Source organism: Bison bison, unplaced genomic scaffold, assembly GCF_000754665.1.
Source record: "Bison bison bison isolate TAMUID 2011002044 unplaced genomic scaffold, Bison_UMD1.0 scf7180017864108, whole genome shotgun sequence".
In the NCBI taxonomy this organism is placed as follows: Eukaryota; Metazoa; Chordata; class Mammalia; order Artiodactyla; family Bovidae; genus Bison; species Bison bison.
This window is the reverse complement of record NW_011494680.1, coordinates 9,343,401-9,369,584: the sequence shown is the minus strand read 5'-3', so window position 1 is coordinate 9,369,584 and position 26,184 is coordinate 9,343,401. Positions and strand designations below refer to the sequence as shown.

General features: G+C 41.8%; 1 protein-coding gene across 1 annotated transcript in view; it reads right to left on the bottom strand.

Annotated features, from left to right (window-relative positions):
• Nucleotides 1-683: 683 nt before the first annotated feature.
• TGS1 (trimethylguanosine synthase 1) overlaps nucleotides 684-26,184 on the bottom strand; it is a 25,926-nt gene continuing 425 nt past the window's right edge. The window contains exons 2-13 of the mRNA XM_010838967.1: nucleotides 23,378-23,442; nucleotides 21,478-21,650; nucleotides 20,090-20,906; nucleotides 19,089-19,206; nucleotides 18,107-18,193; nucleotides 16,723-16,897; nucleotides 14,458-14,764; nucleotides 13,969-14,121; nucleotides 12,244-12,387; nucleotides 10,008-10,224; nucleotides 8,100-8,178; nucleotides 684-1,088 (exon numbers count right to left, since the gene is read on the bottom strand). Of these exons, the coding sequence (XP_010837269.1) occupies nucleotides 966-1,088; nucleotides 8,100-8,178; nucleotides 10,008-10,224; nucleotides 12,244-12,387; nucleotides 13,969-14,121; nucleotides 14,458-14,764; nucleotides 16,723-16,897; nucleotides 18,107-18,193; nucleotides 19,089-19,206; nucleotides 20,090-20,906; nucleotides 21,478-21,650; nucleotides 23,378-23,442 (2,458 nt within the window). The 3' untranslated portion in view covers nucleotides 684-965. The remainder of the gene's footprint in view (nucleotides 1,089-8,099; nucleotides 8,179-10,007; nucleotides 10,225-12,243; nucleotides 12,388-13,968; nucleotides 14,122-14,457; nucleotides 14,765-16,722; nucleotides 16,898-18,106; nucleotides 18,194-19,088; nucleotides 19,207-20,089; nucleotides 20,907-21,477; nucleotides 21,651-23,377; nucleotides 23,443-26,184) is intronic.

Here is a 26,184-nt window from a genome sequence, read left to right as displayed (position 1 = left end):
TTTGCACACAGTCATGTATGTTCAGTAAGACAAATCAGTTTTAATATTAACAACATACAAGCATGGAAATGCATTGTGGACAAAGTATATGCATGAAAGGTTAAGTGACAAAAACTAAAAATAATTGGTGATTTTGGATATCTGCTTTTACCCCTCCTGTCTCCCACCCCAAGAGGCCAATAAGCATATTCTAGTGCTAAGAGCCATGTATAGAGCTGTGGATGACCAACGCTGCCATTGTTTAAAAAATGGCGACAAGTTTACGGTATAGACGCTAATGCTACCTGATGAAAAAGTATAAAAACCTAGAACGCTGACAGATTTTGATGGTGATTAAAAAGAAATTAATTTAATCCTTAATGATCAGTTCTACTGCTACCGTACTGCAAGGCAAACTGTGAAGTTTCAAGAGAACTAAAGTTAGCATTGCTGTATTCTCCAACCCAGTTGCTTTTTATTTATTTTTTTCTAATATTTACTGGAAATCCTCTACTTTATTTCAATCCCCTGGCTCCATCCCAGCCAAAGCCATGTTTTGTTTAATGTTTAATATGCCTGTATTATTTGGAAGATAAAGATCCCACATCCCCAGTGGGCAGAGAGCCCCATGTCCATGAATTCTGACCTACTTGTAAAAATGACCGAACACACATTTTAGATGAATAATTAAGAGACACATTTTCTTCCTCTGCTGACTGCTGTTTTAATAGAAAAAGAATATAAATTTTTACATTATAAAATGTATTTCATTTTTTCCCATAGAAACTTAAAAAACACTAACTATAAAATAAATGGATGCTTAAAGGCAAATTTCACATAGTACTGTACCAGTGAGGGAAAATGTGTATTTGGGCACAAATACCCACTAGACTCTGGGCACAAAACATCAGTGAGCACAGAGAGTAACTCTGGTGAATGATAATCTGACTGCTACATGATCTTTTGGTCTCTCTGTCCCACCTCACTTATGATTCAGAGGTTGATCTTCGGATCAGGTCCCCAAAATAAGCAGTGATTGTCTTCAACCTATTATTAAGAAAGTTTTGTTCTATTTCCACTTGCCCTCCAGGCCCAGCCAAGGATGCCACCTGAAAATGGAACAGAAGAAAGTCATACGCACATAAGCATGATTTCAAAATGAACCTTCCATTCAGATGCTTTATCAAGACAATACCACTCAGGCTTTTAAGACTTTCAAATAATGAGGCATCTCAAATGTTCACTGTCACTTTCCAGGTGAGTATTAGTGAAGTGTTTGGTGGTAGAAATACTTGTTGTTTCAGATACTTTTGACATTATGGGTAGGATCACAGTGCTATGTTATTGTATAAGACCTAATCTCTCCAAAGCCAGAAGTTACAGAACTTAGAGGAACAGAACCACATATCCTTCCCGAATATCAGGTTATTTATTAAGATAGAACATATCAGAGAGCGAGACAGACCTGTCCATCTCTCACGGGAGCTCCAGCTTCTGTGATCTGACTCTTGCTTCCTCGGTGGGCTCTGTGCTGTTCTCCCAGCTTGAATCACCTCCTCCACCTGCTGCTCTTGCGTGTGTATATTTTTAAGTCTCCCCTCCCCGCTTTACTGTGATTAAATATACTGCTCTTTTTGAGGTCTACTCGTATACGGTGACTGGCCCTGTTATTGAGAAGCTAAAAGTACCACCAACTCTTCATCTCCGAAGAGTTAACCTCAAAAGGATGCTTCACAAGAGCAATGCTTTACTACCCTAAGTCCTTACACAAAGTTTCATTTTAGTCCAGCATCTTTTGTCTAACCTCTCAGGTCTATTACTAGCAAATACACTCCCTTCTAACCATCACCAGAGACCAGTTTGTTGAGGGTGGCAGGGGGGTGAAGGGAAAGGGGGACAGAGTGGAAGCCTGGGAGTCAGAGACCTGGAGACAGGGAGTGGGGGAGAGAGGGCTTCCGGAGTCCCAGGAACTGCAGTCCTGTCCTTGTAACCGGAAACACTGCAGCTGTGTGTTCTGCACAGAGAGGTGCCGTTTGGAGACAGGGAGTAGGGGACAGAGGGCTCCCAGAGTCCCAGGGACTGGTTTGGAGGTGAGACATCTAATCTCAGTGGTATTACATGTGCTCCACCAGCTTCCAGCGGGAAGTAAAATTTACTGTGTATCATCAATGAGCATGTATTCTACAGTACTTCAACTTCTCCTTAGAAAAATGTCACAGATACAGAAATAGGGAAGAAGCAAAGGTCATTCCAGGGTACACGCTGAAAGAAAAAAAAGAGGCTGTCCCACTAGGAAAGTAACAATGTTGATATCAACCTCTTCCAGAGATGCAAAGAGATGGCTATGTTTTTATCAATAGGGATAGATGGCAGCAGAAGCCAAACAGTACCTGCTACAATGAGAAGATGCACGTATACATCCCACTATTGACTAAAAAGGCATAAAGTAATTAAAGTAAAACTAGAAGTGAAAAATAGTGAAGTCATCTCAGAGCAGCAATTATCAGGAAGAAAGAAGTGTTTCGTTTTCTATTCTGATATCTTTGTGCCTAGGCAGTGTATTAAAAAGTAGAGACATCACTTTGCTGACAAAAGTCTGCATTGTCAAACATAGGGTTTTTTCAGTAGTCATGTATGGATGTATGAGCTGGACAATAAAAAAGACTGAGCGCCAAAGAACTGATGACTTTGAACTATGGTGTTGGAGAAGACTCTTTAGAGTCCCCTGGACTGTAAGGAGATCCAACCAGTCAATCCTAAAGGAAATCAACCCTGAATATTTATTGGAAGGATTGATGCTAAAGCTGAAGCTTCAATACTTTGGCCACCTGTTGCAAAGAGCCAATTCATTAGAAAAGACCCTGATGCTGGGAAAGACTGAAGGCAGGAAGAGAAAGGGACAACAGAGGATGAAATGGTTTGATGCCATTGCGGACGCAATGGAAATGAGTTCGAGCAAATTCTGGGAGATGGTGAAGGCCAGGGAAGCCTGGCGTGCTGCAGTCCATGGGGTCACAAATAGCTGGACATGACTGAGCGACTAAACAACAGCAATCTTTGTGCCAGTCTGATTTTTCACGAGAAAGGGCAAATGAAGAATTTTGTCTTTAACCAATGAAAGGCGTATCGACTAGTATATTTAAAATATAATTGCTTCACAGTAATTTATCTATGAATTAAGATATAACTTAAGCACAGTATTTCTCCCATTCCTTTAAATAATGATTTACATAAAAAAAGTTGAGACTGGCAAAGCAGAAGTCTTCTCTGGGTGTGGGGTGGGGATTGAGAGGAAGAGGAAGGAAAGGAGAGACGAGGTGGGTAAAGAGAAGCGGCGCTGAGCTGAAACAGCAGCAAAAAATCTGCCGGAACAGGGAGAGCAGAGCACCCAGAGGCAAGCAGCAACATCTCAGTTCTACCCGTAACTTGCTCATCAATGCAGAAAGCCATTAAGATGAGGTTTGGCTTCCTAAATCTAAAAAGGAGGAATATTACCAATCTCCCTGAAAAGAGCACCCTGTAATTCATACACAGAATTACATTAAAATGAATCTGAGAAGGTAAGGTTTCCTGCACTTGGGGGTTTTGGGTAGAAAAAGGAATGAAGATGTCTTACATGGGAGTTTTTGAGGTCTATGACAGATTATTTTATTCAACAACTACTGAGTAAATGGCTTAAGGGTTTTTCTTCCAGGCAGTGGAGTGCACCAAAACCAAAACGAAACCAAAGGAAGCATTTGTGAATCTCTCATTCTAGCCAGGAGACTCAGACGATGGACAACTAAAGCAAGTATCAAAAACACCCACCTAGTGTTTAGCAAGAAATTTAAAACAGAATTAGTATGTTACTTTAAGTGTTCTATTTAAAAATGATTTCTAACCTTAGCCTTTTTGTGCTTTTAAAAGATATTTTCACAAGTACATACATTTTCAAGGTTAGAATTCTGGAGTTGAAATTGTAACTATGTAACTAAAAATTATGTAGTTCAAGGCAATAAATAATATTTTGTTTCAAGCAAACTTATTGCCATCAATTTACAGCTGTCTTTATTTTTCACTAGTAGGTTTAACTGACAAAATGTCATCTGGTTCCTTCCCCTTTTTTAAGTTTAATAAATTAAGAGGGGTGGGGTAAGGAGCAGGAGAGGAAGAGGAAGGAGGGAGGGGAGGGAAGGAAAGAAGTAAATCGATAAAAATCAGCAGTTCCCAATTACAGGCTATATTTTTGGTATTGGACCAAAATATACTACGATTACCAAAAGAAACGCCAGTCTGTTTGGACAGGAAGTACAACTAAGGACTGGACTCTCATGAACTCGACTTCATGTCAAGCATGCCACTCTGCTCTTTCTAAACCTTGCCGTACCATCTCTTCTCTCATTTAAAAAATCCTACATGTGGTCTACCTGTGGCTGATTCATGTGGATGGATGGCAGAAACCAATACAACAATGTCAAGCAAGCATCTTCCAATTAAAAATAAATTCAAAACGGAAGTTATTAAAATATATCAAACAGATTAAAATTGGGAGAAAAAATCCTATATGTGGATAATTTTAATTTTAAAAAGAAAAGCTGATTTCCTATAGTAATTTGATCCAAATTCAATACCAGTATAATGCATTTGAAATTTCAAGTTTTTTTTTTACTTTTATTATTCTCTAGTATCATTACGCCCTCTAGCGGTAGAATATGTGAATGAGCTAGCTACCAACTGCAATTCTGCCAGGTGTTGTGAAAATCAAAATCCAAGAAAAAAAGTTCACTTTGTCCTTGGGCAAATGTTCATTTAGCTAGAAAAAATGTACTCACTCAAACTTTCGTGATAGTGAATTTCCTATTGTCATTCAAGTACCCAAATATCCCATCTAATGTTTCATAGAAGGATCATTTAGCCTCCTGTGAGACTAGTTATGATGTACAATTATTTTTTCTTAAAAATTTTTTTTTCCTTTTCTTGATGTGTAATATTTACATGCAAGAAAAACAGAATTATGGAATAGACTCAGCCTTATCTTGGAATCTAGAACTGAGTCACATGAATAGCAGATGTTAGGTTTAATATTCAGTTTGATATAAAAATACATAAAGCCAGGAGAGAGTGCTTTTTCTTTCTCCTGTCATAGCACACACTACCTGAGAGACCTGATGTTTAGACACAAAGTCTCACCAGTAGATGACAAGCACCAAGATCTAAGATTATCCCCTTAAAACTCAGAGGAGAACTGATTTGTTCATTCTGTTTCCTCTTCTTTTAACCCAGAGAATCTCACTTCTGGCTGCACATGACAATCACTTGGGGTATTTTAAAAATTCATGTGTGGGCCTCATCCTAGAAAATAAACTGGAGAGAATCTTCCCCAGTAGATTTGAGTATCAGTAGTTTAAAAAAGCTACTCAGTGACAACTGTACCAAGAAGAAAACAGGAGAACATCTTCAAGACACTGAATTTAGCAATCGTTTCTGGAGATGACATCAAAAGCACAGGCAACAAACAAAAAAATTAGCTAAGCTGAACTTCATCAAAATGAAAACATTTTGTGCATTAGAAGGCATTACTGAGAGAGTAAAGGGGGACTTCCCTGGTGAGCCAGTCCCTAGGACCCTGCACCCTCACTGCAGGGAGCTCAGGTTCAGTCCCTGGTTGGGGAACGAAGATCCCCCAGGCTGTGCGGTGTGGCCAGAACAAGAGTAACAAAAAACACTTCTGAGGCAACCCATGGGATGAGAGAAAAAACTGGGAAAGCATATATCCAATAAAGGGTTAATACCCAGAAGACACACACATGAAAAGACGCTCAGCATCACTTAGGAAAGCACAAGCTAAAAGCACAGTGAGGTACTGTTCCATACCCACTAGGATAGTTATTACCAAACAAAATAACAAATGTTACTGAGACTGTGGGCAAGTTGGAACTCTTGTGACTACTGTTGGGAATGTAAAATCATTCTGCTACTGTGGAGAACAGTCCAAAACCTAAAAATAGAATCACCATCTGATCCAGCTGTTCCATTTGTGGATATATAACCAAGAAAGCCGAAAGCAAGGACTTGACCAGATGTGTGTACACCCGTGTTCATAGTGGCATTATCCACAGCAGTCAAAAGGTGGAAACAACCCTGAATGTCCGCAGACGGGTAACAGGATGAACAAAACGCGTGTGCATACAACAGACTGTCATTCAGCCTTAAAAATAAAGGAAGATTCTGACACACGCTACAACACAGATGAACCTTAAGGACAGTATACTAAATGAAAACAGCCAGACACAGGAGGACAAATATCGTATGGCTCCACTCACTGAGGCATATACGAGCAGTCAGATTTACAGACACAGCGGGTAGAAGGCGGGCGCTGGGGGCAGTGGTGGACGGGTGTGGAATCAGTCTGTGATGGGTACAGAGCTGCAGTGTCAGAAAACAGAAAAGTCCCGAGGCACATGGTGCTGACAGCTGTCCCACAACACGAATGTATTTAACGCTCCTGGACCGTATGCTTCAGAGTGATTTAGGGTGAATTTTGTCATAAATGTTCTACAATTAAAAAAAAAAAAAAGAAGCTATTCAGGTGATTTAATTTGCAGCCAGATCTGAAACCCAGCATTCCAAAGATTAAGCAGATGAAGCAAAGATGGGAAAGTGTAACAAACAAACACAAGAACATGTTCAGTACGTAAGTGTTACCGGTTAGTAGAGGAGAAGAGAAAAATCTGCAATCTGGAATGTGTGTTTATAAACTAGATTCTGTCATTTTACAGTTTTGGGGGGGCGGGGGTGGTGTTTGCACCTCATGGCTTGTGGGATCTTAGTGCCCTGATCAGGGACGGAACCTGTGCCCTCTGCAGCGGCAGCAGTCTTAGCCACTGGACCACTAGGGAAGTCCCCGTTTTACAAATATTAAAGATGTCCATTTTCCCCTCTAGGGAAATCATGACATCTTTACCTATTGTTCTTCTTTCAAATCTTAGTAATGTTTACATTCTTTCCACAATAACTTTATGGCAGGATCTTCTGAGTAACAGACACAAGAATTTTTGAAGATTTATGGGCTGGAGGGACTGTGAAAACTGGTTTACTTATTTCATTTATTCTTCAAAAAACACATTAGATGGGATAGAAAGAATTTATATATGTGAGGAATGAAGAACAGACAGAAGTAATCTCCCAGAAGGGAAAAGGAGACAAAACACCAGAAAATACAGTTATGGGACATTAACTTTCATGTAATAGATGTCCTGATAAAGAGAAAAAGATGGTGAGAACATAGCTGAATAAATAATGGAGATAATTTCAGAGTTAAATATGATGAACAAAGCTCAATGAGAGTCAGCTCTCAGAGTACCAAATGGGAGAGAAAGGAAAAACCAACACCCAGCAATGCTGGAGTAAAACTTAAAGATGAAAGACCAAAGATTCTCAACAGCATACTTAGCACAAAGCAGATATGTGATGAAAGTGAAAGTCGCTAATTCAGCTCTTTGCGACCTCATGGACTATATAGTTCATGGAATGCTCTAGAACAGAATACTGGAGTGATAGGTGCTTACAAAACACATCAACGAAAGCATGAAACCAAGACATCCTCAGATCGCTGTGAAGCAGTTATTATTCTAGGGAAAAAACCATAATGTTTAAAATAAATGTTTGTGATATGAACAGAACAAGGATATGTGAATGTTAGTCAAGTGCCCTACACCTCAAGACCATAGAAAAAAACTGTTGGTCACATTAAGGTTTCATCTGTCTGTGTATCCATCAAGGCTGTCATTTTCAGGAATACCTAACACCTATTCTCAAGGCAGGCTTCAGTAAAGGTATCTTGGCTATGTCAGGTGTGCAAGACTGGAACACAACACATTCATCCTTTCAGGACATGGAACGAAAAGCCCTGAGTGTTCTGTTTATGGTCATGTACGCCGGGAGCCAAGGAGATGAACAGGATGAAATGGGCATGGGGAGACTTAACTGCTGAGACTTCTAGTTTTCTAATAATAGGAAAAGAATGCCAGGCATTTCTCATAAATATGCTCTCAAGCAAAGAAATACCCTGTATCTTTTTCTGTCTAGTCTCTGTAACAGTCACACCAGAGGTTCATAGAAGATCTTTAGTAATGGCTTACCTGGTCGGTATCAGCATTTCTTGGAAGAAAGAAAACAATATTATTAGTGATCTTCTGGGCAAGTCTGAAAATTTCAAAGGTAGACAGTAGTTAAGGAAAAGTAACAAAAACAGCGGTTGATTTCTGATCAGAGATATGTTCTTCAACTGTGATATCATAACCCAAGTGTATTCTGATGTGGAACAGCACTCTGTGTGTGTGTTAGTTGCTCAGTCATGTCCAACTCTGAGACCCCATGGACTCTAGCCCTCCAGGTTCCTCTATCCATGGAATTTTCCAGGCAAGAAAACTGGCATGGGTTGCTATTCCCTTCTCCAGGGGGTCCTTCCAGACCCAGGGATCGAACGGGGGTCTCCTGCATTACAGGCAGATTCTTTACCACTGAGCCACCTGAGAAGCCCAAAAGTACCTCGAATGGGACCTAAAGGAGAAGAAAGGTCTGTCTTGTCAAAGTTATGGTTTTCCCAGTGGTCATGTATGGATGTGAGAGTTGGACTGCAAAGAAAGTTGAACACCGAAGAATTGATGCTTTTGAACTGTGGTGCTGGAGAAGTCTCTTGAGAGTCCCTTGGACTGCAAGGAGATCCAACCAGTCCATCCTAAAGGAAATCAGTCCTGGGTGTTCACTGGAAGGGCTGATGATGAAGCTGAAACTCCAATACTTTGGTCACCTGATGTGATGAACTGACTCATTAAAAAAGATTCTGATGCTGGGAAAGATTAAAGGCAGGAGGAGAAGGGGACTACAGAGGATGAGATGGTTGGAGGGCATCACCGACTCAATGGAGATGAGTTTGACTCAACTCCGGGAATTGGTGATGGACAGGGAGGCCTGGCGTGCTGCAGTCCATGGGGTCACAAAGAGTCAGACACGACTGAGTGACTGAACTGACTGAGCTGTCTCTAACAGGTCAGGGATTAGAAGTTTAATCTATGTATTGGATTATCCTAGGGTAGCAACCGAGAGCTAGAAACACACACTTTCTTTCTGCTATTTCCTAGTTTTTGTGAAAACAGGATGAACGGGAAAGCACAATAACCACATCTTTCTAGTAAAGAATAAAGACAAGTAACTCTGTCTACTGTACTTTTTCTAAATTTTAATTAGCGATTTAAAACAATTCCAGTTAAGAGCCGTAAATGACTCCTCTGGGGAATTGAAATAAAAAGAAAAATAACACATGCTGCTGCTGCGTTGCTTCAGTCATGTCCAACTCTGTGCGACCCCATAGATGGCAGCCCAACAGGCTCCCCCGTCCCTGGGATTCTCCAGGCGAGAACACTGGAGTGGGTTGCCATTTCCTTCTCCAAGGCATGAAAGAGAAAAGTGAAAGTGAAGTCGCTCAGTCGTGCCCTACTCTTCACGACCCCACGGACTGCAGCCTACCAGGCTCTTCCATCCATGGGATTTTCCAGGCAAGAGTACTGGAGTGGGGTGCCATTGCCTTCTGGAACACATGCTAGTCTTCCTGAAATAAGGGGTTTGCTCCAGTAACCTGGAGAAGTAACAGGAAGAACTTGGAGACACAGACAACTTAGGTCAGTGTGAGCTGAAGATAAGTCAAGGGACAGTCACCCAGAGCCCAGGAACAGGTCCTGAGGAAACCCCTGATTTCCAGACAGTAATTCCAAACAATTAATGCCCTTTAGTTCTTATTTTCTAATGGGACAATTGGAGAGCAACCAATGGAAATATAACCTCATATTTGCCATAACTTTTGGAGATCAATCACCAGTTAATTTTTATGCAAAACAAACTGGAATCTATCAAGTGCTATTAGCTAACATCTCTCCTGTTCACTAATTTCTCTCACACACACACACACACACACACACACACACACACACACAGAGACGTTTCCTCTCCACAGCACCGTTTGAGTGAACTCTAGGACTTCCAAAGGATATCCATCAGGAGACATCATGGTGCTGATGTCGAAGATCTCGGCAGTGGCGTAGTCCGGTCCTCCCCAAGGTGGGCTGAGAAACACGACATCGGCCTTTAGACTAGAAGCCAGCTGCAGGAAATCTCCACAGATGAACTCGATCTTGTCCACTACGCCATAAATTTCTGCATTATTGCGAGCAAGATCGATCTTAACAGGATCAATATCGATGGCAATCACTAAAAATAGGACAAGAAAGAGGAGTTCAATGACACTGATTGTCAGTTATATGGACGACTGCATCTTCTGAGCAGTCTTTATTTTCTGTGCGTTTAAGTCCCTTTTAAAAAGCGTTTTTAAAGGGAGATTTGGCCACATAAATGAGAGAATTTAATTTAAAAATTTCACCTAACCTAGGAAGATTCACTTCCTAGAGAAGGAAATGGCAACCCACTCCAGTATTCTTGCCGAGAGAATCCCATGGATGCAGCCTGGTGGGCTAGAGGCCACGGGGTCGCAAAGAGTCGGACGTGACTGAGCGACTTTACTTTCACTTTCAGGAAGATTCACTTGGGCTGTATCAAGAAAATGAGACCAAGGATGTGGCCTGCAGAGCTGTCTCACTTAGGCCGCTGGGCCAAGGTAACCAGTGAGGTGGCTACCCAGCAACCCAAGCCTGGTCTGTGGTCAGAGCTGTACGGTAGACACTTGGGAAGGTGATGGCTGCACAGACAGCTTAGAAATGCTAAGATTTCACAGAAGACCAATTTCCTCAAGATGAGGCAATGTCCAAAAGTAGACAGATTTGACAATGTCTACAAAAAGGCAAATAAAACATTTTGACAAACCTAGGTAGCTAACTTATGAAGAAGAGTTGCAAAAACACCTGCTGGTGATGTTTAATGAGACATTTTAGGTAGAGGGAACAGACGTCATGTTTTTACCACACAGGCTCTCATTTAATTTACTTCAATTTCATAATTAGCAACGCAAACGTAAGTTAATTCCGACTTACTCATGTCTTCCAGTAAATTACTCATGTGCACCTGTGTGTGCAACAGGATGTTAGTGGCAATATTTTATGTATGCAAGGGCGGAGTGCAATCCTGATGCATACACCATGGTTGACAAGGAAATAGCTGTATTACAGAAAATGTTGGTTTCAAGGTTTGTTAATGCTTTGGGGAAATAATGCACTAAGTACATCACTGGAACAGTGAATACAGGCACCAACCCTATGTTGCAAAATCATCCATCCACAACACTATTCTTCTAAATAACTTTCATATTTATAAAAGGGACAAGGTCCTTTTTAGCTGCTTAATCTGCTGAATTGATAGCATGGAGACAGATGTAGAGATACACTGTCAACAGCAAAAATTCAACAGAAAAAAAGTGACTTTCAACACCAACTGTATTTGGCTAATCGCCCTGTTTTCACCTGTGCTCTCTTGGAAGCCATTTTTGTTTTCGGGCCTAACAGAGTGTGAGCAACTCAATCTGGCAGGTGAATGAAGTGCTGATAGGTGCTGGAGATACCGCGGGGAATAGCAATGTCCAGGAATGGCGGCCACTGGCCACCTTGTCCAGTCTCATAAAGCCTCCCCCTCAACCCATCTCTGGAAACAGCACATGTACCACCTACCTGACACAGTTCCTGGCAGATATACAGTAACAGGTTTTCTTTTCTGGGATTCCAAAGTCAAACAACCATGAGGACAGTCTAATATTTAAAAGGTTCTTAGTGTCTTAGGATGTCAAAGCTGAAAGGTATCACAGCATTCTCTCAGTTTAATCTCTCCTTTCCATTAAGATTAAAGGTAGTCTAAAATCATACAGCAGGTGAGGGCAAAGCCGGACCACACCTCCCCTGCTGCACCATCTACGCTTCTCTTCTTTCAGAGAAGTCTCCCCCATTTTAATAGTTTTACTTTTATATCATGTTATAATCTTGCCGCTACTGAGCTGGGTCTGTGTGATCTTGGGCAAATTACTGCATGTTTTATTTCTCAGTTTATTTGTTAAACACAGAAAGTATAAAAGATACATATCACAAGACTATTGACTAAATACACTGATACATATTAAACACAACAGTACCCAAAGTGTAGTCTTAATATATGCTAACTATTATTGTTAAATATTTGGCATTAAATTATCTATGATTATATTTCAGTAAAGATAGGGCTGAAGGAAAATGAAACGTCTGATGAATAAACTGAAATTAATTAATGAGTAAACCACTGATGACCAATTACCTCTCTTCCCTGTTAGGGCAAACTGAATGGTATTTCCTCCAACTCCACAGAAGGCGTCCACAATGGTGCCACTCTCCAAGGACTGGCTGACCCTGCCCGCGATATGCTCGGCAATCTTCTCGGGAGTAACTGAAAACCAGCCCTCTGCAAAGGGAAAGGCTTCTGTTAGGACATTCAGTGTCAAGAAGCCAAGCCAGACACAGACACAGCAAACATCGATGTATACTACTGAATAAATACCCAAAAAACAACTCAGTTTCTCTTTTCAAAAAATCATATATTATCCAGTTTGAAAGAAAGGTCTACAAATTTTGTTATAAATGGAGCAGTACTATCCCCAGTCCCAATTTTCACATAAACAACCAACCACCTCTATTCTTGCCTGATTCTTTTACAAAACGCCTCCAATAACTGAAAGCAATACTGATTTTTCTGTCTGAAGTAGTAACAATTGACTGCCTATCGTGGGAAATAGAAAGGTAGCTGTTCTAGCTGATCAACTCCCCAAACTTCACTGAGGCTCCCAATTAATTCATTCCTAGAGGGGAAGTAATGAACCAGATTTGTACCAGACACTTGGCAAAATCTGCAGAAAGCAAGGATGTGACAACACGACTGTAGGGTTGTCTTCATCTTCAGTAATGAAGTCCTGTGTCCACTCCACAAGAAAAGGACACTGCCCTCCTCCTCCTTGTCCAACAGAAGGAATTTATATTTTTCAGAATATTTCTCTGAACAAAATGATGTACCAATTTTCCTATTCCCTCTCCCTTTTTTAAACCAAAACTTTAAATGGCTCCTCACTGGTAGAAGAATAAACTCATAAACTCCTATTATAGAATTATCAGCTTTTATCCAGTCTTATTTCCCCAACAAACTCTATGTATGCTCCCTGATATACAACATTTTACAAATAATTTTAAGAGGTTCAAGGAACCCCAGAAACTCCACCACAGATCAGTACCTCCTGATTTTGACAGTTAATAAATATTAATAATAAATAATATATAATAAATAAACGGTAGAAATATTTAAGTAGCGCCAACACGAAAATAAGCATCAGTTTGTGCAACTGAGTATAAGCTAGCTGTTTAAGGTCATGGTAGGAAAGCTGGAGAAAGAATTCAAACTTTCCAGTGTTAACTGATTAACTTACAGCTTTCTGCTCATCAGATGTTCTGTTTAATCATCTATCAATTGTGCTAAAAATACAGAATAAACCTGAGTCTGAGTTTAAAAAACACGTTTATATCCAAATTGAGAGACACTGTGGAAGATGACTGGCAGCTATTCTCTAGAAAATGTCAAAGTCATGAAAGGCAAAAAGGTTGAGGAACTGTCCCAGATTAAAGGAAAAGAAACATGAAAATAAATGTAATATACGATCCTACACGGGAAGGAAAAAAATGCTGCAAAGGACATGATTAGGATAATTGATGAAAGGAGAGCACTACTTTATTGATTATAACATGGTAACAATGTTAAACTTCTAACCTTATCACTGTTACATCATTGTTCTTAGAAAATATACACCAAAGTATTAAGGGGTAGGAGTAGCTGGATCAGAAAACACACATACACAGAATGACAAAGCAAATGTGGCAAAACGGTAGAAAGAGCTCAATCTGAGTAGAAGGGATATGAAAGTTTCTTACAATTCTTATAACTTTTCTATAAATCTGAAATTATTTCAAAACGAAGTTAAAAATTACACATCCACGTTACCTCTGTCTAATTTAATGCCATCATCGAAACGGGAGAAGAGCCTGTACCTCTGAGCCCAGTACTTCACAAGCTCAGGCACGGCAGCGATGTCAGGGGGCAGATTCAGCTCCTTTTTGTTCTTCTTTTTCTTTTTCTTCTTTTTCTGACTTTCAGCTAGAACAAAAGAACAGAACCAATACAGATGGTGACTAAAGAAAGAGGAAATCACAGGTGAAGTTATCTAAAGTGTGGTTACATCAAATAACTAGAATTTGGGGCTGCGCTCCAGAACACGCAGCCTACAGAGCAGTGTGGTGGCAGACGCCAGTCTAATGGCATCGATGGAAGTGCTCCAATAGCTCCCTATGTGAGTTAACTTTTTATTTTACCGTGCTTGTGCAGCCAAGGGGGCTCTGAGTCTGGAGGTGTAGATGATCGTAAACGGTAACGAGGGAAAGGCACACTGAGAACAATGACCTTCCGCCCGTGACAGTGTGAGCACATTCTCACCTTCAGCCTCTTCCTGGCAAGGGTCCGAAGCAGCCTGGGGCACGCAGCCCTCTGTATCTGTCCCGGCGGCTTCTGGGCTGGTCCCGTCATGCGTCTCTGCTCCCACTTCCCCGGCTGGACACACAGCAGGATGCTGTCCAGGTTCTGCCTCACTCATTTCCACCGGGTCATCCCCCTTCTCAACAGACACTTCTGGTTCCTCTGAGCCACTGCTTGTGCAAGTGTCTTGCATGTTGTTATGAGAAACCGACTCTGGCGATGCTTCTTCATCCACTGGTTCCTTAACCCATTTTAGAAATTTTTCTACCTGAAATGTTAAAATGTTACAAGCATGAATTAATTCTTTGTTACAAAGAACATGTCTACCTGCTTTACCATTTTTGACCTGACAAGCTGCGTCACAGTATTAGCTCAGATATGTACATTACATCATACAAGTTATGTAATTCCAACCTAAATGTTACCTGGATATACCATGACCTCACTTAAACACAAGACGATGACCTTCCTGCATGCAATCAACACTAAGAGGATAAAGGTCTCTGTTCCAGTAACTTTCCATTAGGTCTTCTAACAATATAACCGTAATATACATTACCATTACAAATGCACTCACCTACTGTTGAGCCATAACTTTTAGTTTTTCCAACTATACAGAATTTTCTGCAATGGCCCAGACTATCTGATCTATGTTAAATGGTACTCAGCATCAGAGAAGAACTCTGCAAAGATTTAGTGTCAATCCGTCTAAAGAAAATGTGAGCTGCCTTCTAATGAAGCAGCAGAGTCAGTAAAGTGATTCCTAAGAAACAGGTTTCTTCTTTGAAATGCAAACAAGGCTCAAGGTCAGATGATGCACAATTTCATGCAATTTTCTAATGTGAATATTCTTCGTAACAGATCTTCCCGATCTTCCTAAGAGTCAAGAGATGAGAATAAGAGTGACAGAGAGGCAATGGGCGGAGACCACAACCCAGAACCTTCCTTTGGGAGGTTCCTTTGGGAACCAATCGGATACTAAGGGCACAACAGCCACACTGATTTTACTTTCTCAGCCACACACAGCAGTTATGTTTCAGCTCTTCAGCTATGGACGAATGTACGGGACTACCACATCCAACACAGTTTAGGAAGACCTGTTAGACTGATCAAACTGGTACTAGGAAATTTGTTCCAGATATAGCCAGGGCCACTCACATAGTAAAATAACACCACAAACCAAGCAATCTGAAATACAGTAAAAATAAAACCAGCGATAAATCTGTAGGATGTTTTAAAAGGATGGTGAAGTTAAGGAAAGATAATGTACACAAAGGGTAAAACAAAGTCATCATGGGGCTTGAGACTTTGCTTCATTGCTCTACAGAGCTGCCCCAGAGGTGGCAGACACGAAACTGCTCACTGGATGGAGCTCTTTTTCTATAACAGAGGAGGATCACTCAAGAAACGAAGCAAAAGCAACTCTAATTACTTTTGTTTCCTAGGTACTCAGAAGGCTGGTATAGCAAAATCCGAGAGGGGATGTGTGTGCTCCAGTTAACACTGTGAGTCACTAAGTTAGCTGTAGGGCTCGTGACAGTAGGCTGAACTTGTCTGCAAAGTTAAGACTGATCACCTCTGCTGCTGCTGCTGCTGCTGCTAAGTTGCTTCAGTCGTGTCCAACTCTGTGTGACCCCATGGACTGCAGCCCACCAGGCTATTCCGTCCATGGGATTCTCCAGGCAAGAACACTGGAGTGGGTTGCCATTTCCTTCTCCAATGCATGAAAGTGAAAAGTGAAATTGAAGTCGCTCAGTCGTGTCTGACTCTTAGCGACCCCATGGACTGCAGCCCACCAGGCTCCTCCATCCATGGGATTTTCCAGGCAACAGTACTGGAGCGGGGTGCCACTGCCTTCTCCCCAATCACCTCTAGGTGACCTCAAAATTAAGGCTTACAGTAGCTGCTGTCAGAAATCAGGCCTCCAGGATGGTACTTAGCCTGAAACAGATGAGACATCACTGCACACATCAGACAACATCCCCTATTTACTGCTCCACATGTTACTACTTTGTAGATTTCAAACATCCCCATCAGACCACCCCCAAATTACCTATTCTGCAAATTCCATTCACACAATAAAAGCCTTGCGGAAGCAAATGGAACAGAATTTTTGGTGCCCTCACCACCAGAAGAAGCAGGGTTCTCATTCACAAACAACAATTAAGCGGCCAGGGTCACAAACTCAGACTAGGTTTGTAAATATGGAGCAAATGTTACACACACCTTACTCAAAGTTCTGCTTTTCTTAAAACCAGTTTTCTCTGACTCTTCAGTGAAGAAGATGTGCTTGTTTTTCATATTGATTTGTCGTCTCATGTCCAAGGACTTTGACTTCTGCTTCATGTTCTTCTGCAAATACCTGACCCGCCGGCGACTGAAGTTTGAAATTCCTCCATATCTGTGACCAAACCAAAAGGAGTGGACTCAGACATGAGGGTCTACGGATTTCTTTATACGAAAAGAGAAGAAACTAACAATTTTCACTATTTCCTATTAGCAGTCAATACTTTTATTTCATTTTTTTAAATTATGGAAATTACAAAATAAAGTTAAACATGCAGAGGACTGCAGAGGACTTTTTAAGGTCTAGCTTGTAGATTAATTCTCAAGGAAATGTGAAACACCAATGGTGGGAATAATATCAACACATCTTACCTAAAACAGAAAGGAGAAATTATATTGTAAAATGTAACAAAGAAACAGCAGGAAACTATAATCCCAATGTTCGCTGGGGAAAATACAATTTTTTTCACAGTAAGGTGATGCCAAAGCTCTTCTAACCCTGTTCTGGATATCTTCAAATTATCTTGAAAGTGGCCACTAGATTCTTAAATCAATCTGAACTCACCTAAGAAGTAAACCCCCATTACTAAAGTTAACTAGAGAACATCTGCTGATCTAACCATGTGAATTTTTCCAGTCCTAGAAGACAAATGTCCGTTGTGAAGCCTTCATTGACTCTCTGAAGCCTCACTAACTGCCTCTCCTACAGACTATTAGGGACCTATAGTATAACATACAATTCAGCACTTAAACTCTGAAGAGTTTGGCTTTAAATGTCAAGTGTATCTTCCACCCATACTATAAACTTAATAAAAAGTATATCTTACCCTTCTCTTTTACTGAAATTGTGTGCTCCAAATAGAAGAACAGTTAAGTTAAATTCCAGGTAACAGAATAAATCTCTGAATATATACCAGCAAGAGCTACCTAAGTGATTTCTCAATGAAATTACATGTGGCTAGAAATAAATTCTGCCAGGAATTTTAAAATGTGGCAGTTATCAGGAAAACCCTTTATATTATTAACTTCTATAAACTCTAGCCTTAAATGATTATATGGCTTGGAGTACAAAGAGATGATTACAATTTTGTAGACTAAAAACACTGGATTTTAGTTATTAACACTGAGTTAATAATGTGAATATATCAACTGCACAGTGTTAGCTCTACAATTCTTACTAATAAGAGAGGTTAGTGCTTTGACTGTAACACCTCAAATGCCATGAAATATGTAACCACCATTCCCTATCTGAGTATCAAGAGAGCTTGAGGACTGCTTAGTGGTTTAAGATTTCTAGAAGACAACAGCGTTGATGGAACATTACTTTTGCCCTGAGCCGTGCTTGAATCCTAGAAGAGAACCATCGTTGTCAAAGTCTGAGTCCGGGTTTTCATCGAGGTCCAGCTCATGACTAAACAAACAAGGCAAACAGTGATAAGCCATTAACTATAGAGTCCACTAGTTCAGGCAAATATTAAAAGTCAACCCATGCAAACTTTCCCATCACAAACCCAGAAAGACAGGAAGAAGTGCAGTTCAATCAGGATTTACCAAATGAGATCAATTACCTAGCAGTGTTTGGGACACAGTAACAAGCATTCAAATCTTAAGTCAAGTAATTATCTCTATTCCTGAACATGGTACAAATAAAGATTTCTCCATTTTCTTTCGGAAAAACACCAGTTCACCTGTAGCCTTAACTAATCTCCTAGGTGATATCTCTAGAGGTTTTCCTTAAAAGCAAACAAGGAAATACAGAAGAAAAAATAATGTTAAGAAGGTTCTGATGTAAGTGATATTAAGTAACTCAGCGTTGTTGTTTAGTCACTAAGTCACGGCCCACTCTTTTCGACCACATGGACTATTGCCTAGTAGGCTCCTCTGTCCATGGGATTTCCCAGCAAGTGGGTTGCCACTGCCTTTTCCAGGGATCTTCTTGACCCAGGAATGGAACCCATGTCTCCTGTGTTGCAGGCGGCTTCTTTAGCACTGAGCCACCATCACCACCTTTTGTGGAAATCTTCTAGTGACCTCTACTACGTGGGTGACAGTAACAAATGAAAATGATGAGAAATAACTCTTACAAATTAAGTTAAGCTCACTGTATGTGTATGTAGAACCTACGAGGTCCCAAGAATATAAGTACACACAATAGTCTCTGCCTCTAAGGACCAGTAGAAACTGAGGAGTTAGCAAGAACATGTGCTGTTCGGAAAGAGCAGGTAGAGGTGTGCTCTCCTGCAGTAAGCTCCCGAGTTCTAAAGAGTGCTGGTGTGTGCTGGAGAGAAAGGTGGTGAGTGACTCGCCTCCTCTTGAGTTTGCTTCGCTTCTCTTCAGGCGGATCGTCTCCACTCTCGTCCCCATCAGTCCCACTGCGGTGGGGTCTGTCTCTGACTGTGTTTGCTTCTGAGGACTCCTGTGAATCTAAAGAGGTGGAGGTATCACAGTGAGTTTCTGTCCCTGGTTTGACAACTCTTCTGTCATTTCCAAAGACAATCAACATCTTCCAGGGCCTTTCCTGCAAAGAACTGCATGGCAGACCACACCTATTTATTCTGTGTATCCACATACAGAATTCTCAGCTAGGTCTATGAAAGTCTGAAAGTTCCCATGATCTAACTACTTGAAATGTCAACTCTAAGAAATGCCATGGTGGTCCAGAGGTTAAGATTTGGTGCTTTCATGCCTTCACTGTTCTGGCCTGGGTTTGATCCCTGGTTGGGGAACTAAGATCCCTCAAGCCAGGGGGTAGGCAAAGTGAAAAAAAAAAAAGTGAACTATGACACTACTTTTGCTCATGGCTGTCCAAATCTATACAAATTAATCCACAAAGTTACCTCTGTGACATCTGTTAGCTGTCACACTTTGATGAAATCCTAATCTAAGTAACTCTATAGATGGCATGGTCACATTTAATTAAAAACAACTTTTCTTAAGAGGCTGCTGCTGCTAAGTCACTTCAGTCGTGTCCGACTCTGTGCGACCCCGTAGACGGCAGCCCACCAGGCTCTGCTGTCCCTGGGATTCTTCAGGCAAGAACACTGGAGTGGGTTGCCATTTCCTTCTCCAATGCATGAAAGTGAAAAGGCAAAGTGAAGTCACTCAGTTGTATCCGACTCCTAGCAACCCCATGGACTGCAGCCTACCACGCTCCTCCGTCCATGGGATTTTCCAGGCAAGAGTACTGGAGTGGGGTGCCATTGCCTTCTCCGTCTTAAGAGGAAAATATATCTAATGGTCTCTAATAGAGCTCTTAATAACGGAAATTAAAAAAAGGCAAGCACCAAAAAATCTAGGCCAGTCTTACCCTGAGCTGGCTGGTCTGTGCTTCTGCTCCCAGACAAGCTGCTTTCCGTGTTTCCTCCATGACTCGGTTCACTGTGGCCAGAAGCAGGGCATTCTCTTCTGCTGGGAACTTCACTCAAACACTGACGTCCATCACAACTTAGGGAGGGATCTAGTTGTCTCTGTTCTACTTTCTCTGAATTCAGACTTAGGTTACTAATTCCATTGAGAATTTCACTGTGATCTTTATCACTTGAATTAGAGCTTTCGCTGCCAACAGATAAAGGTGGAGAAAAAAGTTCATCTGCTTTCATGTGATTTTCATCTTTCTTGTTGTCAACTTCTATTTCAGACCCACCAGGGTCTGTATCCTGGCTTTGTGAGGCATCAAAAGTCCAGCCCTGAGCTTCCCAGTACTGAAACTGTTCCAGATAGTACCAATACATCTGACTGTAGTGCTGCTCCCACTCCTCTTTTGTGTCTGGAACATTCCATGGTTCTGGACACAGGGTCTGATCTGCATGTTTCTCTTGCCAGCTTTGCCACAGCAGTCCTCCACCGTATTCATTCCAGTACTTTTCCCACATCTCTGTAATTTCCAGCTTTGGACCTACTGTGTTTTCAACGGGAAAACTTTCAGCCTCAGTGCCTTTTTGGCTTTGAAGTTTGTACTTTCTAGTGTTCTCATTCTCAGATGAAGAAGGATCGTCCGAAGCCGAAACGTCATCTTCTTCACATTGTCTCCAAGATTCTCTCTTAATCTCATCTAAGTACTTCTTTTGATGTTTTTTCTTTTTCTTTTTCATTATTTTAACTTTGTTTCTAGTATTCATAGATTCCTACAAAGAAAAATAACTTGAATATAAACTGCACTTCAGAAACTATAACAATAGGTAGAATCTAAATCTATCTTGACATTAAACAAAATACCCTTAACCTCCCAATCTGGGTTTTAATGACACAAACAAGTGAATGGTACTATCTACGTTTCTAAAAAGAGGAATCCTCACGCACGAGACATATCACAACCAGAACCATAAGTTCTAGTTATCTTATAAATACGTACATACATTTAAAAACAGGTGTATGTGTGTGTGCTAAATCGCTTCAGCCTTGTCCGACTCTGCGACCGTATGGACTGTAGCCTACCAGGCTCCTCTGTCCATGGGATTCTCCAGGCAAGAATACTGGAGTGGGTTGCCATGCCCTTCTCCAGGGGATCTTCCCAACCCAGGGATCAAATCAGTGTCTCTTATGTCTCCTACGTTGGCAGGCTGATTCTTTACCACTAGCACCACCTGGGAAGTGTCCTAATTCAAGAAAGCATTAGATTTGGGGTAAAAAAAAATTCCATGTGATATTTTATGAAGAAAATTAAGAAACAAACAATTAAAGTAAACTAATACTTACCTCAAAATTCTTATGTGCGGACATCCTACCAAACTGAAGGGGCAATCCCATACTCCTCATGAGTTCAGCCTCGGAATCCAGTTCACTCTCATCTGGGTCTGGGCATCTGTTGTCATGAGGCTCTGCAGGGCCCTGGGAGTGGCCGCCTTCCTCCTCTTCCGTGGCTTGTTCGCCTACACACAGTGGTTGTTATGTTAGCTTAGTTTCAGAGAAGATTTAAATGCAAGTTTTATCATCCTCATTTTAATGAAAAAGAACTCGAGATCCAGAATTACTACATGACTTGCTCAAAGTAAAGGTGTGCAAATGTGACAGTTTTTAAGGGGAAGAAAAATAAAAGGAAGAAAAAAGGAATTGGTGGGACTGTGGACTAGTGAGGAAACAGCCTCCTAGAGCCAGGAGACAGCTTCTAGTGTGGCTCCGCCTGCCGCTGTCCACCCAGCTGCCCACTCAGCTCACCGCACAGAGTGCCTCCTCCTGCTCAGCACTGTGCTGGGACTGAGGATGTGTGAGGGAACACAGCAGGGAGGCCCTGGGGAAAACAGCCCCATTTCCACATTTCCATCTGCAGCACCGCTGCACTAGAGCAGTGGGTTTAACATGATGACTTGGGGAGTTATTTTAGGAGTTGGTAATAAGAGAAGTGAGAGGCAGGTCTTTAGGCCCTTCATGGGTACTTCAATCTCAACTGGCATTTACAGCCTGGGACTCTGTGGGAAAGTTCATTTAATGAAAGGTTTCACTATTAAAAAGGTCTGAAATCCACTGAACTGGAAGATCCTTTCAAGCTCCTTGATTAGAGAAAACCTGTTTTATTACAACAAAACGAGTTTTACTTTATCCTATTACAGTTATCCAAAAGTAGATCATAGCACTAATTGGATAAAAGCCACTCAAATGCTCTATTTAAAAAATGTGAGACAAACACTCTATATGAGCATACTCAACTAGGGCTGAGCTGCACCGCAGCTAAATAATCTTAGGCAACAGAATGGAAATCTTACACTACACAGATGAAGCCTGAAAAAAGGAGATCCTATGGGCAGAAATTCTACTAAAAGCCAAAGGGGGAAAGATACCGATTTAGGTATTAAAGGAGACTCCACTCGCCAGCCCACGTAATGAACTCATGGAGGCTCAGGAGCGCAAACAGGGAAGATGGATCAGCTACATATGCCGTAAGCTCCCTCGGGCTATGCATATTCCCTCAAGTTCCGTGGGACCCTAGGGTCTAGAGGAATCTTACTTGTATAGTGTCACACTGAAACACAACCAAACATTCTACCAGGTGGGTAAGTGACGATGCAATGATGGCTCTGTCACGTGAGAGCTGGGGAATTTCTCAGGGCACATGACACGCCACCTGTGCTGGTTTTACCTATACCTTGGGCTGTAGTCTTCCCTCTGTGTCTGGAGGAACATAAAGATCCATGTGGAAGGGACAAATGGGGTCCTGACAGGGAAGTCTGACAGAGACCCAGGTGGTTTTCGGGTGAGGCTCAAAGTGTAGACGAGATTCTACTTGTCACGTGGGAGAGTTAATACAGATGGTAGCCACCTTACTTCAGGCCAGACTGTGGATGTTCACTTGGAGTTGACCCTGAACCATTTACCTGTAAAACTGCTAAAGGACTGAAACAAGGAGGCCGTAAGAGTGAGGTGGCTCCAATGCCTGGGGAGCCTAACCCAGCAAACCAAAACCCAAGCCAGTGCACTGGGATCCGAGAACATGAAACTTAAGCACACCATGCATGAGCAGCCAAGTAAGCTTTCCCAAATAAGGCAAGTACTTAAACTACGACCAGTCAAATAACCTCCCTGCTTCGCTTCCGCATCTTCTCTACACAGTATTATGGCTAATTTTAGTAAAAAAGGGCTATACGGCTTCATACCGTATTACCTGCACTGTTGTCATCATCTTTAACGTAGTAGCCTTTTAGTCCCAAATTGTACAATTTCCGATCTCTGTGAAGCAAAGTAAAGAGTCAATACTGACAAAATTAAACTAGAGCAAAAACAAGGGTAAGGCAGCACAGATTAATAACAAGGGTAAAAAACAGAAAAGCTCTCTGCTAACACATTATTCTTATCTGTAATACAGAGGTGATAATACATAGCTACAGGGTTCTAACAAGGATTGACCATACATGTAAAACACTTGGTATAATCCTATACAAGGCACACTATAATGATAACTACTAATTATTAAAGTTAAGTGGCAGCTCTGGATATTGGGGGAAGAATCTGATCCTCCTTGTGATATACAAACAGGGAAAGATTCTATAAATTTGCAGTAAGAAGTCAGCATAAATGTCAGAAGATTTATCTTACAGATTTACAAACCCATGTGCAGACACTACTTCACCTGCAAATAGGACTAGTAGACAAGACAGTCATGGTCTGAGCTGGTTTTGGAGACTAACATAAAATGAAGTTCTTACTAAACTGAAACATAAATCAAGATTAAACAATTTGGTCTCAGTGAGTTTTAAAAACCGTGAATAGATAAAACTTTTCTTTACATATCTTTAAAATTTTTTCTTTACTGAGAGAGGAATTTCATAACCAAAATAAACCTAGCAGAACACTTAAAATAAAGGGGGGTGGATTTTATTCTTATCTTTCTACCAGGAAATCAAGCTGTAGTACATTCCCCTGTATCTGCCACGACAAGGCCATCTGCAAGAAGAGCTAATACAACTTTTCTAATGGAGTAACAATAAATCCAACAAAACAAAACTCTTGTACACTTGATGTATTTCATATTCCCTGTTTATTTATTTTTTGGTACTTCATGAGATATAATGTAGATGGTGACTTAGAAGGACAGTGAACGGGGAAGGGATGAAATGCAATTAGCAATATGCCCTCTGACCCCCAACAACTTGGGGCCCCAGTGGGTGGGAGGGCAGCCACAAAAGGGCCTCAGTGGTGTGCCTGCCAAGACCCAACGACATGGAGCTCTGGGCTGCCCACAGTGGCAGCCTGCCTGCCTGCCTTCTGGAGCCTGGGGCAGCCTAGTAGGCCGTGCCAGGTCCAGGGGATGGAGCAGAAGACCCTTGTCCGTGGCTAAGGAGCAAGGGAGACAGGTGTCCAAGGTTGTCACCAGTCTACCCCAAAGCTACAGATGATCTGAGGGAGAAAGACTGCCAGCTCTCACATTTCTATGGAAATTCTTTTTCCCACTTAGGGCAACTTTCAAACATCTCTAAGACTGCTCATCACCAGGGAAGGTGCATTTCTGATGCTGAGTATTCGAAGAATTTCCTGTTACACCTAAGAGATCTCTATAGAGCAATCTTTGAGTTTGCTAAGTGTAACTCAGTTCACAAAACAGAGTGATTTGGGACGTGTCATCCGGACCTGGTGGGCTTCCCTGGTGACCCAGCTGGTAAACAATCTGCCTGCCATGCAGGAGAGGCAGGGTTGATCCCTGGGTTGGGAAGATCCCCTGGAGAAGGTAATGGCAACCCACTCCAGTATTCTTGCCTGGAGAATTCCATGGACAGAGGAGCATGGTGGGCTATAGTCCACAGGATCACAATGGGAGACGACTGAGCGAGTAAGCACATACACACATACAGCTGGACCTGGGATATGATAAAGACCAAGTGAACTGTAACTGCTGAACTGAATTGTAAGGCTGGAGACCAGACCTGCAGTGGAGGGACGCCAGGAAGACACTGCCCTCTAAGAGGCCTGGCCAAGCAGCTCATCATCATACCTTGAATACAATGACAGTCACAACCGTTTCTAAGTCGGCTTTTTCTCACAGTACCAGACACGTGGGTGGTCAAAATACACGCGAGTAAATGACTCTTGGAAATCTCTGAAGTGGAAGTAGCCATTTCTCTACTGTAAAGGGATCATGCATTCATGAAAGCAGTCAAAAGGAAAGGGAATCCTTTCTGAAACGGCTGAAAGGGGAGCATAGAGATGTTTTGACTTGCCCACTGCCCACACAGCTCATTTGCCCCAGAGCTGGGATGTGAAACCAGATATTCTGTCTCTAAGGACAGTGCTCTTAAATTCTGGCTTGAGCATGTGTTGTGGGGAAAAATGCCCAGGGGAAATGACTTTGTTATGCTTTGTATGAAATCCTAGGGATCACCACTAGACAACATCACATGGGTGTAATACCAGAAAGCATATTTCACTTTCTTCAGTTTCCAGAGAAAGTGTTAGTCGCTCAGGCGTGTCTGACTCTTGGCGACCTCAGACTGTAGCCCGCCAGACTCCTCCGCCCATGGGATTCTCCAGGCAAAAATACTGGAGTGGGTTGCCATTTCCTTCTCCAGGGGATATTCCAGACCCAGGGATAGAACCCGGGTTACCTGCATTGTAGGCGGATCCTTTACCATCTGAGCCACCAGGGAAGCCTAACATTTTTTTTAAAAAAAGATGTTAACCAAAAGTCAGTCATCTTCAAACCTTCACCGTGTGACGTCACATCCCTGATCAATTTCATTCGCATTTCACTCCCCTTGCTTGTAACCGTCCTCTCAGGTGGCGAGTGTAAAATAACACCCACCGGCCACCACGTTTTCCCCTAACAGCCCACAGAGCAGATTTCCTCCTTTACTTCAGGGCCGCAGGCGACCACCCCCTGACGCCCGACAACGTTTTCCCCTTTTTCGTAAGCATCACGGTACCCGAGGGTTGGACGCGCTGGCCGCGGTTCTAGGGCTCCATCACCACGGGTCTGCA